The 16,482-nt window shown below is 47.3% G+C and overlaps 1 protein-coding gene across 2 annotated transcripts in view; it reads left to right on the forward strand.

Moving 5' to 3' along the window:
• SLC71A1 (solute carrier family 71 member 1) overlaps nucleotides 1-16,482 on the forward strand; it is a 17,912-nt gene continuing 1,430 nt past the window's right edge. The window contains exons 1-11 of one of the 2 annotated variants that reach the window (XM_087828325.1): nucleotides 1-128; nucleotides 4,700-4,795; nucleotides 8,200-8,262; nucleotides 8,983-9,110; nucleotides 9,880-9,994; nucleotides 10,608-10,826; nucleotides 11,076-11,189; nucleotides 11,786-11,857; nucleotides 13,980-14,092; nucleotides 15,003-15,100; nucleotides 15,786-15,949. In XM_087828325.1, coding sequence (XP_087684451.1) covers nucleotides 45-128; nucleotides 4,700-4,795; nucleotides 8,200-8,262; nucleotides 8,983-9,110; nucleotides 9,880-9,994; nucleotides 10,608-10,826; nucleotides 11,076-11,189; nucleotides 11,786-11,857; nucleotides 13,980-14,092; nucleotides 15,003-15,100; nucleotides 15,786-15,949 — 1,266 coding nt within the window. In that variant the 5' untranslated portion in view covers nucleotides 1-44. The remainder of the gene's footprint in view (nucleotides 129-4,699; nucleotides 4,796-8,199; nucleotides 8,263-8,982; nucleotides 9,111-9,879; nucleotides 9,995-10,607; nucleotides 10,827-11,075; nucleotides 11,190-11,785; nucleotides 11,858-13,979; nucleotides 14,093-15,002; nucleotides 15,101-15,785; nucleotides 15,950-16,482) is intronic. The other variant, XM_087828326.1, reaches the window with a different exon arrangement.

Here is a 16,482-nt window from a genome sequence, read left to right on the forward strand (position 1 = left end):
CCCCGGGAGTGGCAGCAGCGGCGCCCGGACTCGAGGATGGTAAAATGACCCAGGGCAAGAAGAAGAAACGGGCCGCGAACCGCAGTATCATGCTGGCCAAGAAGATCATCATTAAGGACGGAGGCACGGTGAGCGGCCCGCCCCGGGGCCCAGCCGCCCCCGCCCCGCCCGCCCGCCCGCCCGGCCGCGGCCGCCGCCTCGGGCCCCGACCCCCGGCCCCTCGCCCCCCGCGCGCTCCCCGCCCGGCCCGGCCCGGCCCGCGGCCTCCGGGGCCCGCGCTCGGGGAGGAGCCGCCGCCTCGTCCCCACCCGCCGCCCTCCCCGCCGGGCCCCCCGGGGCCTGCGCCCGGGCCCACGTGCGCCTCCGCGGGGGGCTGGGGGGTGGGGGGCCGGGGGGCCGGGGCCGCGCCGCCGAGGGCCCGGGAGCGGCGCCCGCCCGGCCATATGCTGCGCCCCGCGGCCCCCGCGCCTCCTCCCCGCGGCGCCCGCCCCCGGCTGCCGGGCCGGGGAGCCGCGGGCCGAGGGGGGCTGTGGGCTCCCCCCGAGCGGGCGCCGCGGCGGGCACGGGCCTGGGCGGGCGGAGCAGTGGCCGCGTCGTTCCCAGACCCCTGGCGCCTTAGGAACCAGCTGCTAAGTGGGACCGTGCCGCCCAGGCCGCTGGGCGCCCGGAGGAGGACAGGCCGCGGGCGGGGGAAAGTTTTGCTTTTTAGAAACAGTTGCCGGCACAGTGAACTCGACGCGGTGCGCCGCGGTCAGCCGGCGGGGTCGGGGGGCCTCGCTGGAGATGCGTCGCCCGGACGTCCCGGCCGCAGCCCCCCGCTGCCCGCTGCGGCCGACGGGCCGGCCGAGCCCGCGCCCCTCCTGCGAGTGGCCCGGCTCCCTGCCCCCCGCCGCGGGCGCCGCGGAGGGCTCGCCGAATTCATTTGAAATAAATATATATATGTTTTTTGACATTTCGGAATACGGCCAGTCAGTATGCTAACGTTTAGAAAGCTTGGGACGTACGTGACAATTTCAGAGTATAATTTTAGTTAGCTGTCAAGTTTCTTAGGTGTCATAGATTTGACATTTGGTGAAAAAAGAAACTGCAGTTCAAGCCCTCAGATCCTGTTGTACTTGAATGAAAGCATCGCTCTGGCTGAATCAGGTGTCGATGGCCCTGGCTCCTTTGAGCAAGTTGGTAAAAAGTGCCTGGTGGAAAGAGACATCGCTTGAAAGAATACTGGATGCCTTTGTCCACCGTGGGGACTTGATGTGTTAAAGTCTTAAAAACCTACAAATAGAAGCAGCACAGGGTTGTATTTTATAAAAGCAAGCGATAGGTAAGGTCCGTGTGCTTTGTAGATGGCCTGATGAAGCTGATCAAGGAAGGCACCTTCCTTTCCTGGTAAAGTCAGTTTTGTTTCCTCTCTTTCTAGATTTGACTCACTCAACAGATGCTTTCATTGCTCATCCTTCGAGATTTGAGATTCTTTATCTTTTTTTATCTTGCTATTTATCAAAGTTGTAGTGAATTCATAGCTTGCTTTTGGACACAACTCACGACATTTTTAAGGGCACAGAATAAAGCTTTTGGAGGGCTGTGGACCTGAGGATATTACCACTTAACCTCTTGATGCAGTTAGGTTGCACTTTCCCCTCACAGAGCGCTGGAGAGCCCTGTAGAATAGAGGCTCTGTGTAGGCTGTGAATCCTGCAGGGTCTAGTATGTGAATTTAAAGTGGTAAAAACACATTTAAAGTTTTAGATAAAAAAATATGTGTGCCAACACAGTCCTACATTATTTTGCTATAATTTTATTTATTCCTATATATGATCAGGAGATATTTCTATCAGGAGATATTTCTGTAAGTGTCAGGGTAATTTTTTGCAGAGTTTGTATTTTAATCCACTGGAGTTTTAAATGAAAGAGAAAAAAAAAAAAAAGCATAACTTTAAAAGTAAAACTTTTGTCCTGGCCCGTGTGGCTCAGTCTGTTGGGCTATGTCCTGTGCACCCAAAGGTTGCTGGTTCAATTCCTGCTCAGGGTGCGCGCCCAGGTTTCAGGCTCAATCCCAGGTGGGGGCCTGCAGGAGGTGGCCCATTGATGTTTTGCTCTCACATCGATGTTTCTCTTTCCCTCCCCCTTCATCTCTCTAAAAATCAATTTCAAAAATAAATAAATTATAAAAATAAGTGAAACTTTTATAATATCATAGATACGACTTTAAAATGGCATTTGCTTGTTGGCCTCTACTTGGAATTGGTCAAACTACCACTATTACGAACATTTTTTAAGAAAGGGAGTAAAATTGCCATTTGATACTGTTTAGTTCTTCCTGGGTGTGTGTGAGTTGCACCAGTGGGTGGATTCATTCAAAGTTAAGTGTCTGAGGATGTGGTTGTGCAGGACAGGCTCTCAACAGTGGATCACGGTACTACTCTCACCCCTTCAGTTTTTTTGCTAGTGTTCAGCAGTGTTAATAAAGTTATTTTGCTTTGTTCTCTGCTGATGTCATCTTGGTAAGCCTGATCAGCCAATTTTAACATTCATCAACAGGACTTGTAATGAGCTGTTGATGATTTGTCAGAAAGTTATAACAGTGTTTAACAATTGAAAGTGAGCCCTTCAAAATGAACCAGGTTAATCATAAGTTCCTGTATTTCGTTTGGCTTTGCAGCCAGGGTAGAGCTACCACTAGGTCGCCTGTTTTGAGTTGTACATAGTTAAGGTAAAGGGCATGAAGATGTGTGATTCTATAGGGTGGCGCAAAGGGGGTTTACAGTTGTTCATGGAAAATAATACAAAAATAAATAAATAATAATAAAAGAATAAACTTTCACGTAATTACAACTGTAAACCTATTTTTGCCCACCCTGTATATCAGGAGTTCTTTCTTGGGTCTGCTCACCTTGAACTTGTTTGCACAATTTTCCTTGACTTACATTTCTCTAGGGAGGTTCCCAGAAGGGTCCATACTTCCTGGAAGGTTAAGAACAGTTGTTCAGTTCGAAAACACCATAATTCAGTATCGAAAAATTCCACAGGTTAAATTCAGCAAATATTTCATCATCTGTGCATCATTTCACTGATGAAAGTATTGCGATATTATTGCATTATCATAAATTTGCTTTCTGCAGTATCCAATATGTAGAAATAAGTGTTTTTAGTTAAAATCTTAACGTATGTAACATTTTGATATATCTCTTATTCAGTGTGGACCATTAAGGACAGATGAATTAAAAAGTGCATTCTGACATTTTAGAATACTTTCAGTTTTGGGGGGGAGATTAACTGCTTAAAAATATTTTAAATGTATCTTTCAATTACAGGTGACATACGATATTGTATTAGTTTCAGATGTACAGCAGGGATTAGACAGTCATGTACCTTACAAAGTGCTCACCCCAGTAAGTCTAGCACCCATCTGGCACTGTACATCATTAGTATATTATTGACTATATTCCCTGTGCTGTACTTTACATCCCCGTGACTATTTTTATAACTGGCAATTTGTACTTCTCAATCCCCTCATCTTTTTTACCCAACCCCCTAGCACCCCTCCCATCTGGCAACCATCTGTCTGTTCTCTGTATCTATGAGTTTGTTTCTGTTTTGTTCATTTATTTTGTTTTTTAGATTCCAGATATAAGCTAAATCATATGGTATTTGTCTTTCTTTGTCTGACTTAGTTCACTCAGCATAACACCCTCTAGGTCCCTCCATGTTGTCACAGCTGGTAAGATTCCCTTTTTACGGCAGCGTAATATTCCATTGTGTGTACATATGTGCCACACCTTCCTCATCCATTCGCCTGTCAGTGGACACTTAGGTTGCTTTGGCATCTTGGCTTTTGTAAATAAGGCTGCAGTGAACACAGGGGTGAGGGGTACATAATATCTTTGCAAGTTAGCATTTTGGGTTTCTTTGGATAAACACCTAGAAGTGGAATTGTTGGGTCATATGGTAGTTGTAGTTTTAGCTTTTTGAGGAACCTGCACTCTGTTTTGCACAGAGGCTGCCCCAGTCTGCATTCCCACCAGCAGTTCCCTTTTCTCCACACCCTCCCCAGCACTTGTTTGTTGACTTATCCGTGACAGTTATTCTGACAGGTGTGAGGTGATCTCTCTGTGGTTTTAATTTGCATCCCTCAGATCTTTTCCTGTGTCCTGCTTGGAGAAGTGTCTGTTCAGGTCTGCCCATTTTTTAATCGAATTGTTTGTCCTTTTGTGTAAAGTTGTATGAGTTTCGTATATGTTTTGGGTGTTAACCCTTACCAGATACGTCACTGGTAAATACGTTCTCCCCTTCTGTAGGTTTTCTTGGTGTTTTGTTGATGGTTAGATTATTTTCATGTATGACCAGGTTGTGTGTGAGCCTTCCTGGTGGAGGCTAAGCTCCAGAGTTACATTTATATCTTATCAAAAATAGAATTTCCCTTACGAGTTCTCTTAACTCTGCTTTTTTATATGCCCTTTGTTGTTTTATGACACAGCTGTGGGACTGCGGTGGCTCTGACAAAGTAAAGAATGCACAGATTTTCCCATGCAAGTTGGTAAAATGATTTTAATGAGGAGATAGAGGGCAAGGTGTGAGCTGCTTGGTTGAAAATAAAAACTGAGCAAAATGAAATATGCCCAGAGAGGCAGAGCCCCAGGTTCTTACTCCTGGTACTTCGGATGTTATGCACCATTAACTTGTTCAAAATCTGTTTTTCTAGCCTCAAGGAATAGGCTCTCCTAGTGTGTATCACGCGGTTATCGTCATCTTTTTGGAATTTTTTGCTTGGGGATTATTGACGGCACCCACGCTGGTGGTAAGTAATCTTTTATCACTTACTTTATCACTTACTTTAAATCTGTTTCTCTGAAGTTCCTGGGTGGGGAGTGAGGCAGCCCGTTTCCATTCCCCTGGTTTATTCTCCCTCTCCTGCTGTCACCGTCCAGTACTGGAGCTGACTGCTGCAGTTGTCTCGTTCAGCCCCTCCATCTCCCTTGCCGTTTGGGGGCTTGGCAGAGTGATTTTGGGGGGGAGCATGTTTAAGCAGGGGCTCCACCACTGGGCTTGGCAAGGGTGGAAAGGGTTCTGACACCGAGGGGCTTAGGCGTCACTCTGCAGGACTGTTTGGAGATTCATTCATGTAGATGCATTTTCCACGTACAAATTTCTTTTAGTTTAAGCTCAGGATCTAGAGGTAATCATGTAGAAAGGTGATTCTTTTCACAGGCCTGAGCTGATTTTACCCAAACATTCCCAGCTTGGAACCTTAGAAAACACCTCCTTGCCAGACTGAGCAAGTAACATGCTAGCTAGTGTTCTGCCGGTGTAGACGAGGGGACTGGAAGGAGGAAGGAGTTAGTGTAGACGAGGGGTGTCACCGGAAGTCTTATCCAAGATGTGTAATTAGGGGAACCGTACAGTTTACCAAATCCCAGGAGAACAGACTTCCCAGGAAGTATACTTCCTTATGCTTTCCTGAGCTTGTCCATTGTTACACAGAAAAAGTTTCTTCAAAAAGGTTAATAAATAAATTGGATGATCACATAAGTAGATTGAAGTTGTCTAAGAAAATTATGTTCCCTATTTCTTGGCATGTTTATTATATGGCCACGCAGTCAGTACTGTATCTACACAAAATGTGGATCTCTAAGTTATGTTGAATATACAGGGCATGTGGATGAGTGCTGCTACAGCAGGATTGAGAAGAAAAGAGAATCTCAAATAAATAAATTCTTTCTGTAGTGAACCATGCATTCATTGCAGGTTAGACTCACTCCCTGAACTGGAACCTTGTCTGACATGGTCTGTAAGAGAGTCGATGCGTGCCTGGGTTGTGATTCTTTCCACGGCTCATTTACCTGGAGTGGGTACCAGTTTTACATAAATGGGTTTTCAAAATACTTGAAAGTGGGCTTTCAAAATTGATCTTTCTTGTAGTTGAATGATTCTGATGGGAATCTTTTCAACGTGAATTTACACATTTCCTCCCCAATAGTCCAGGTTCACTGCTTTGGAGCTTCGTTGGCTGAGAGGAGTTCACTGTGACACTGGCAGCTTCACTGTGTTGTAATGAGCTGAGGTCAAGGGCCCGGGTGCTGCCCCAGCTGGTTGCACACTTTTACACTAGCTCCAGGGCACACGTTTGTAATCTCCCAGCGCAAGGTGGAAACTATCTGTGGTTTGAAGTCCCTGAGCTCTGTAATAGCAACCAGTCCACGTGTTTACATTATCACAGCCCCGAGCACTTTAATGCATTATCATGTTTAATCCTCAGCACCACCTTCAAGCGGTGGGGTATTTAGACGCCTGATATGAGAAAACGAAGGCTCAAGAGTTAAGCGTTTGCTGCCTACTGAGATAGTGAACTATGGTTGTGGTTGGCGTTTGGACCCAGCCTGCCTGTGCCAGGGCTCAGGCATGGGGTGCCAGTGGAGCGGTTCCGTGTTGCAGGCCATGGGTCTGGGCCCAGCTGCTGGCCTGGTAGATTCAGTGTTGGCCAAGCTGCCAGCGGCCCTCGAAGAGGTGGGTTTCGGGGAGGAAGGCACTGAGTCCTGGCACTCGGATCTGTTTTCTGAAGCTGATTCTAGACACTGTGCGCTAGAGTCACAGCAGAGTTTAAGTTTCAGTGTTTTAAGTTGCAAAGATAGTTCTTAATTCATTTAATGGACAGCCAGTCTTAAGACATATTAATTATAATGTTTGGTTTGGAATTTATGATAGCCTTAGTTTTTAGGATAAATGTGAAGTTAATCACTCAATTTCTACTTCATGTGGTTGCTGTTATCTTTGTCTTAAAGCCCATAGAGCTTGTAGAAAGCTGGCCCTCGTAGCATGCAGACCAGAGACAGCGTCTGAGTGCAGGGCCTGCCCTGGGAGGATGACGGCCTCCCAACGTGAGGTTTACGTTAGCGACAGAAGGACTTTATACTGGAAAACGTTTTGAAGAGCTGAAGTCTAATACTTTGAGAGGTTATGACCATAGGTGTTGAGTCAGCGATTAGTGATTGGATTAAGTAACACACTCCATAAGGAGAACTACTGAGAGCAGGTCTAAGGCTCCGTAATGCTGAGAAGTCGCTTCCCTTTGACCGACCTGCAGTTCTGGAGACCCTAGACCAGTGTTTGCTGGTCCCCGCTACTTGCTGCAGGCAGCCCTCAGGCACTTAGTATTTGTGGACTATTTACTCCACTCTCAATTTTTTTAAGTTCTTATAACGTTTCATTTCTAGTTTTCTTTATTTTTACATGTGAGTCAATTGTGGAATTTCAAGTTAATGGCAGCAGTAGAGGAACTGGAAAGGGAAGGGGGCATTCGATCTCTTGTGAAAGTTTTTCTGGCAAGATGTCGGGAAGCACACTCAGCAGTTTTCTGCCCAAGGAGAGTCCCCACCCTTCTGGCCTCTACACTGGCCTCCTCTGCTGTCTTACTGAGGGACAGTGTGGCCCAGGGAGGAGCCCTGGTCCAGCAGGAGCTCAGCTGTCCGTCTGTAAAGCGGTGACCTTGCCTACTGCAGAGTGGTTACAGTGAAGTAAAGAGCAGGGACAGCCTCTGGCACAGGCAGGGAAACGCAGCTGCCGCTTCGTAGTTCCCGGTACCGTTCCTCCAGCTGCTCTTTGGGCCACGGCTTCCCGGTGGTTCCCCGCTACCTAGGGAGCAAACCGTGCCCGGGGGTCTGACAGCTGGCCTGAGAGGCCAGAGTAACTCACTAGACATTTTCACAGGTTGGGATCTTTTTTCTTATTTATGAATCTTTCTAGATCCACTTTTTGGCAATTAAAATTTCCCCGTTACTCCGTTACTCCCCCAGTCTTCTGTCTTAGATATCTGATCATCTGTACCCGTCCGTAAGGGAGTGACAGCAGCCGGTTCTGTGTGGGAGGCAGACCGGCGAGGTGATGACACAGCCTGGGCTCGCAACCTGACTTCCTGTGCTCAGTGTCAGCTTTGACACTTCCTGTGTAGCCTGCACAGGACGTTTGACCCCGTGTGTTACCTCACAGGGCCCTTGTGAGGGATTAAAGAACACGATGTGTGTCCAGTGCCCACATTGGTGCCTCGGGCTCAGTGAGTGCCCATACGTGTTTGGTGGTGTCAGAGCTGAACGTTTATGTGAAATAAAATGAGGTGGTGTTACGAGGGGATGTTTTAAAATGTAAATATAGAGGTGGTACTGAGACTAAAATGCAGCATGAGATTTTCCGTGATTTTTTACTCTTCAGGTGTTACATGAGACCTTCCCGAAACACACATTCCTGATGAACGGCCTCATTCAAGGAGTAAAGGTACATGAGTCGTACATTCGCATTCGTACACCTGTGTGCACACGCGTGCAGTTAATGTACTGGCACTGTCTGTGGTCCTGCCAGTATGTTAAGTTGGTTAATTGAGTGACCCACTAAGTGTTAATTGTCACAGTTGGAGTATATGTTGGGGGATTACTTAAGTGTTTAAACTAACTGGGTTTTAAATCTAACTTGACTCAAATGTAGCCAACTGTGTACACTGATAAATCCCATCATACCAGATTCCCCATATGTTGGCATTTTTATTGCAGAGATCTGTGTGCTTTTGTAAACTACCAGTAGGAATATAAATGGAAGAGAAAAGAACTATTTTAGAAATGTAGAAATATTAAACTTTACCAGGCTGCATGTTCTTTATTCTAGATTTCATTTAACCAACAAATTTTGTAAACAGGTAAATAGCTTATGAGAATAAAAACATGTAATTAATACAGTATTCTTTCTGGAACCCTGATGTGGCGTTACTGGCGTTGAGAAATCACTGAGGCGTTTCATATTTAATACACAACCAGACCCTGCGGTAATTCTAGAGTCCTGGGAAACCCTAAAATTACAGATAAGAAATAAGTTGTCCATCTACGATGGTTGATATATTTATTTCAGAATTAAACTTGTTTAAAATTCTCCTCATAGTAAAATGATTCACTTTTGGCTCATCGTATGCGTCATGTACACTTGCTTTCATCTGCCTTCTGTCAGGGTTTGCTGTCGTTCCTCAGTGCCCCCCTTATTGGTGCTCTCTCTGACGTCTGGGGCCGGAAGTCCTTCTTGCTGCTAACAGTGTTTTTCACGTGCGCCCCCATCCCGCTGATGAAGATCAGCCCATGGTATGTGCGTTGTCAGGCTGTAGGATTAAAGAGCACTTTCTGCTCATTATTTCCAACTGTCCCCTATTTATTTCACTTTTGGGTTACCCTATTTAGGTAGGTTTTAATTGCATTCTTTTAATTTAGTCTTTGACACAGGTAAGTGGAGTAGCACGTAGGTCATAAGGTCTCAGGACTCGAAGCTGCGAAGGCAGTGATACTTCAAAAGTTCAGATGCTCACACGTGATTTTAAAAACTAAACAGCAGCATGACACAGAAACTTCTTGTTTGGAATCATAGCTTTTTAAAATACCTGGTTCACGCTTTATGGTAACACTTCTTGGTTGTAATGTGAGTGCTGCCATGGTTGTTGCTATGTGAAGACTGAGTTACTTGTGTGACCAACATTTAAGGAGCTAAAGAGAACATGGAGGAGCATCTAGTTTCTATATAGAGGCTCGGTAAACACAGGTTTATTTACTGTTTTGTGTTAGTGCTGTGGGCGGTAGTGAAGGTTGAATTGTAATAGGCTCTGTTGCTGTTTTAAGTAGAATTAACAAAGCCATTTAAAAATTCAAGTTTGGTAAAAGATTGACCTGAAGACACTGATTTTAAGTTTCCTGCCCAGCAGCTGAGTTGATGTTTTCGTAGTATCTATAGAGGAATCAAACTGCCCCGTGAGCTGTTGACGGCAGTGAGCCGTCCTTCGTCTCAGTCACTGTGGGAACACAGGCAGGGGAGGCCATAGGAACTGTTCTCACCATCTCCTGTCCTTGTCTTTCAATCCAGGTGGTACTTTGCTGTCATCTCTGTTTCTGGGGTTTTTGCAGTGACTTTCTCCGTGGTGTTCGCATACGTGGCGGACATAACCCAAGAACATGAAAGAAGCATGGCCTATGGGCAGGTGTGTGTGCGTGTCTTCTACCTGCGTGTCTGCTGGGAAGCCCCTGGCTTGTTTCTTGTACAGGGAGTGCACGTCTTTGCGTGACAAGGGTATTTCCACATAAATCACATTTCATAATAAAATCATCCCTTTAGACTATGTTAAACATTTTTTTCAGTACAGGGCCTTGTAAGTTTCGATAGTAGTCACACGTCAGATTTGAAATGACAGTAGAATATTTTTACATTGTTGAAGTTCTTTTGAACGTTATACTACAACTAAGGAGTTAAATATGTCATGAGTCAATTACTGATATTCAGTGGCTGGTCTAAAATCAGCAGGCTAACACCCAGCTCCGAGACCAGCAGACCTGTCTGTGACTGGGTGGCCCTGTGTCATCCCTCACGTTCTTTAGCCTTTGCGTTGTGTGTGTTCACAACTCTGAAAATGCAGGAACCACGTGCAGCTAGATTAGGCCACAGGTGATAGAGTTTTTAGCTAAGACTCTGATCCTTTTCCTTCCTGCAGGAGAGTATGTGAGGCACTGGGCAGGTGGGGGGCAGCAGGGGCTGACACCAGTTAGTCTGGTCACAGTGTCCTGACACGTCTCACCTTTGACCTTGCCTTGCTCCAGGTGTCGGCAACATTTGCCGCGAGCTTGGTGATCAGCCCAGCCATCGGAGCGTACCTTGGACGCGTGTACGGGGACAGCCTGGTGGTGGTCCTGGCGACAGCGATCGCGCTGCTGGACATTTGCTTCATCCTTGTGGCTGTGCCCGAGTCTCTGCCCGAGAAGATGCGGCCGGCGTCCTGGGGGGCGCCCATCTCCTGGGAGCAGGCTGACCCCTTCGCGGCAAGTTCGCCCTCTCCCTTCTCTTTGGCAGAAAGTGAATGCGAGTTGGCAGCAGGGATGCCGTGTGACTGTCTCTTTGGGGAAAATAATCTGAGCTCCTTGTGAGGCTACTTTGGGGGGGGTGGTGAAGTAAACTAACGAAAAAGACATCTGGGTGTCTGTCTGGACGCTGCCCAGATACCTCCACACGGTCTCAGCGGCGGTTCAGCACTTGGGTACAAAGGCTCACCCGTGTCTCTCTCGCTCTAGTCCTTGAAGAAGGTGGGCCAGGACTCCATCGTGCTGCTCATCTGCATCACGGTGTTCCTCTCCTACCTCCCGGAGGCGGGCCAGTACTCCAGCTTCTTCCTGTACCTCAGACAGGTGAGCCCTGTCCCCGGGCGGCTCCCTCACTGTTCAGTGCCGTGGTAACAGCAGCATTCATCCAAGGGAGCTGCACTGGCGGAGGCCTTTAGCAACAAGTCCCCTGTGCACACCCGCCCACTGGCATTGCTTCCGTACCACACGGTCAGGGTGGTTAGAGTCTGTTGCTTTCTTGCTCCTGCGGGTGATGGGCTAGAGCTTCAGGCCACTTGGAGACGGTCTCTGATCTGGTGCATGTGTTAGCAACACGGCTGCCCAGGGAGCGGTAGTTTCCCTCCTGCACCAATCTCACTGGCAGAGAAAAACTCTACTTGTGAAATGGATTCTGAGTGCTGGACAGCTGTCTCCAGGTTCATAAATGGAAACAAAGGGATTTAGATTATTTAACCTGAATTAAATAGGTATTATGTTTAGCACATTAACACGTTATAAATCCTGGTTCTCAGTGAAAGCGGATCCTTTCAGAAGAATCCTTTGGTTATAAATGAGTAGTTTGGTTTCATTCTGGCCCATCTAATGTTAATGGACAAGAGCTGCATTAGTGTGGTGTTTACTGTACTTTATTTACTAATGTAACTTTTCCTGGAAACTTCTAGATAATGAAGTTTTCACCAGAAAGTGTGGCCGCCTTTATAGCAGTTCTCGGCATTCTCTCCATTATTGCCCAGGTGAGTTTCTCTTGGACAGAGTGATGTCATAGAGGGTGGAGCCTGGCTGGCCAGCCAGATGGGCCTCCAGTGATGCTCGGGGGATGGGGTCTCGGTAGAGTCACCCTGTCAGGCTCTGTGGGTTACGGGTTCAGAAACTTAATCTTGTCCGGTAGCTAACATTGATCAGATTTTGGGGACTGACATATCAACGTACGATGTATAAGTCAGATTATTGATTTACACCAGGGTATATACCTATATAAAATGAGAAATTTTATATTTTTTGTTGACTCATTCGTTCAGCAAATGTTTACCATATGGCAATGAACTTACTAAGTCCCTGCAACCAGAATAAAATCTAGACCTGACGTGGCCTCACTTCTGTCTCCGTGTGGCATGCACTAGGCCATGCCCTCCACGCTGCCCCTCTCCTCCCACCTTCCTCCTCCTCCGGCTGTCCCGAGGTGCTGCCTCAGAAAGGCTGTCCCTGCCCATCTGGGGTCAGGCAGCACCCGTCACTACCCTGCTTGCTTTTCTTCATGGCAGCACAGCCTGGGACTGTCTCGTGAAGTGTGCTTGTGTCCGTCTTCTCTCCACCAGGAGTAACCTTTGGCTGGCCAGCACTTTTCCCTGTTCATTGACCCACACAGGTCGCTGCCCTCGGGCCCAGAGTACAGTTGGTCATAGTAGGTCCTTGGCAGATATTTGCCTGACTGGCCAGTGCTGGTGTCGGTTAACTATTAGCTGTTATCTTGGTTACATCATAAATCATTTAATCTGTCTTCAAAAGGAGTTACACTAGATGGCAGGACACTACATCTTTTTTCTTTGCACACCATATACACTAAGTGGTATGTCCCATTATCGTTGAGAACATTATGACATTTAAAATCACACGTGCTTTTCATAAACACTTAAGAACTCATGCTGGGTGCTGGGGATACAAAGATGAGAGAGAAGTCCCTGTCCTCAAGGGGAGAACCAGCATCCCGAGCAGCGTGCCTGTGAGCAGGAGGTTCCGCGCTGCCGCCTCTGCGTGGCTCCCCTGTGTGGCTCTAGTTGGAGACTCAGTCCTCTGGAGCTCAGTCTTGTGCTCCCCTGATTGAAGGGAGAGTCTCAGAGGAGAGAATGCTGAATCCTAATCGTTCAGGAATCCTTTGCTTCCTACTAACTTGTGATTAAATCTGATTAAACTCATTTGTAAATAACTGTCTCATTTCAAGGAATTTTACACTTGGTGATTGTGAGTTTCAAATGTCAGCCAGTCATCAAGTAGTGATTTCCTGATTGTCTCCATTTCTTCTTTGATGGACTTACTAAGCTCTCTTGTGCGGTACATGTAATACCTTAATTAGAATAGCAAAAATATTTTCCAAATCACTGCAGAATTTGTTCACTTTGAAGGAAAATGAGAAACAGGAAAACCCATCAACTCACAATAGTGTCTATTAAATGCTTGCTCTGTGCCAGGCACGGTGCCGAGCACATGATGTGGGCAGGACAGTTGGAAGTGGGTGCCGTGACTGCCATTTGGAAGGGACACTGCAAGAGACAGTGTCAGGGTGGAGTGACCTGCCAGGGCCACACCACCAGCTAGGGTCCTGACGCAGGCTCTTCGCCCAGAGGCTCCGTCTGTGGTCACTGTACCGTCCTCCCAAACCTGCTTGTCAGCTGGCTGGCTGAGCGCACAGCACCACGGTGTCAGCAGTGGATGACCTGAGGCGAATGCTACACCAGTGACTGCAGTTCGGGTTTTTCTTACTGGGGAATAAGCATTTCAGAGTAACTTAGACCTGTAACTTTTCATAGTTAGTACATGATAGGGATCCCCGAGTCATTGGTTAGAACACTTTGACCCCCTACTTTAACCTCTCATTTGAGGGGTGCTCAATAGCAATGTACAGAATGAAGCTCACCTTTCTATTTCAGTTTCCCTGGCTCTGGATCTGCCAGCAGAGGGCCCGCGTCTCTGCTGCTGTGACCTGGGGGGATGGTCAGATACCTTCAGGGCAACTGTTGCTGGAAAGGCAAATGTAGGAACATGTGCTAATCCTCTTGATATAGGTTGAAAGTCACCAAAAATGTTTCCTTTTTAAAGTTACTGTATTCTGACAAACCATTTTGGTCTTTCTTTTCCCAGACCATAGTCTTGAGTTTACTTATGAGATCAATTGGAAATAAGAACACCATCTTATTGGGCCTGGGATTTCAAATACTGCAGCTGGCGTGGTATGGCTTCGGTTCAGAACCTTGGTAGGTGTAATTATCTTAATTTTCTTAAAAATGTTGGTGTTTGCCTCTTTTGTATTTCTTTTCACTTTGAGATATATTTGAGTTTTTGTAGTTTTTTATTTGCTTCTCAACTGGAGCTTAGACTTCAGTCTCCTCCAGTGCTTTTTCTCTCTCAAACTGTGTATAATACACATTTCTTCCTGTGTGTTAATATCCTAGGATGTGAGGACAGAAAGGTGACATTTTATAGCTGAATCACAGGTTTTTGAGATTACTGAGCCTTTGAATCTCTAATGAGCATTTAATGCCTCAGTGAGTTTGTGTCATTAGGAAAAAAGCACATAATCCCATAGCAGCAGGGCCCTGAAAGTTAGTGTTACCTTTTCCATTTCTCTGGTTAGAAGTCAAGTAGCCCCAGTGATAACACCGATGGCAAACCAGGAGTCTGGGAGAAACATCCAGCAGTTCTGGACCAGCTTCCTGCAGAGATACGTCTGCCCTGGTTGCCAGGCTGGCTCCCTGGGGAGGGGAGGGGAAGAGGAGGGGGATGCCCACGTCCACCTGTCCTCAGGTGTCAGGACTGAACTCCAGTTTGCACCAATGTTCCACAAACGCAACACCTCTTTGGACTTGGTGTGCTGTCTAGTCTAGCTTTTAGGAGCTGTTCAGTTTATCTAAAACATTTTAAACATCAAACCAGGAGCATCCAAAGTTTTGATCAAATCCGTGACACCTCCGCTGAATCAGAAGTTAGTGGGAGCCTGCGGGAAGTACTGACTTCACGAGTTTGGAAGCATTTCGTGTTTTTCCCCCCACGTCCGAGGGAGGGAGAATCTTTCCGGGACCTAGTGACAGGTTTCCCAGCACACAGAGCTCATGTGGTGCCGGGCAGGTGGGGAGCAGGGTGTCAGCTTTGCCGCTCTGCCCGCAGGATGATGTGGGCCGCGGGGGCCGTGGCCGCCATGTCCAGCATCACCTTTCCCGCCGTCAGTGCGCTCGTGTCCCGAACTGCTGACGCCGATCAACAAGGTGAGCTGCTGGGAGAGAGCTGTGAGCACAGAATGTTCCAACCCTGTGTCCTCTGCTGGGGTGGAGACAGAGCCTTGTCTCTCACTGTGACCCCCTTATATCCGACGGTCAGTTTTGTTTGCTCTGATGCACTAGACACCGGGGACCCTCACAACCCTGTGCAAGTCTCACGGGTTCAGTGATCTAATAAGCACACAGGGCAGACATTTCTGTTGTCTCAGCTTTGTGGTGGGAACATTTAATTCCTGAAGGCTAGTAATTCTTTGCAAAGGCCAGTAGTCATGGAACAGGGGTCTTACAAGCGGCAGTGGCCACTTGGTTGGTAAATGAGGAAGGAAAGCAAGTCGCAGTTTAAACGAGAACAGCTCAGGGACAGATAGGTAGGAATGTATGTCCCCTCTGATTAAATGGGAACACAGCTGCCCGGGACACAGTGACAGTCGTGCTGGTGAACTCATGCCTGGTTCTTAGCCTGGGAGCTATCACAGAGGACTAGAGCTGCTGCCCACTTGGTCCTGCGCCACCCCCACCCCGAGCTCCCCTCTGCACAGCTGGTCCCTGCACTTGCTGTGCCATCAGTCAACCGCAGCCTCTGGGGAAAGCTCTGGGTTTTGGTCATTGGTGCTAGTCCAGAGCAGCCGGGAATCTGTGGTGCACTAAGCGATCCACTGTTCCAACCATCTAGGTGTCGTCCAGGGAATGATAACAGGAATTCGAGGGCTGTGCAACGGTCTCGGACCAGCTCTGTACGGGTTCATTTTCTATATATTCCACGTGGAACTGAAAGAGTTGCCGATGACAGGAGCGGACTTGGGTACAAACACCAGCCCACAGCACCACTTTGAACAGGTAAAGATAGTTCATTCAGCTGCTCATAAAGGCTGTGTGACATTCTCACTATTTGAGATTGACTAAAACACTTAAAAACCAAAGCCTGATTGGCTGTGCATACTTTAGCCAACATAGACTGCTCATCAGTTTCCTTGCTGTAGCAGAATTCTTCACTCATCTTGTCACCAGCTCAGACTGGTTTTAAGTTAATAACGTGGTGGTTTGTGGGTAATCCCACGGGTAGGACTGGCAGTGTGAGTTCTGGCTAAAACAAAGGCCTGTTTGCGTCTTCTCATGGCCACAGCACTTTCTGTTCCCCACACTTGAAGTCACTCAAAAAATGCTCACTGGTTCTGCCCCTGCGGGCAGTAGTTTTGAGATCTCTGCTGTTTTCTTCTTGAAGGGAAGACGCAAAGAATGTGTCCAGCTTTTGTGCTCCAAGTGATGGTATTTCTGCACAGGCTGTTTCCTTGGGTCAGGTGTCCCCCAAATTTCATGTTGAGACTCTGATAGTGCCCCTTTCTCCTGGAAAGGGGATGCTTTTTCTAACT

Source organism: Miniopterus natalensis, chromosome 19, assembly GCF_054644295.1.
Source record: "Miniopterus natalensis isolate mMinNat1 chromosome 19, mMinNat1.hap1, whole genome shotgun sequence".
NCBI lineage: Eukaryota > Metazoa > Chordata > Mammalia > Chiroptera > Miniopteridae > Miniopterus > Miniopterus natalensis.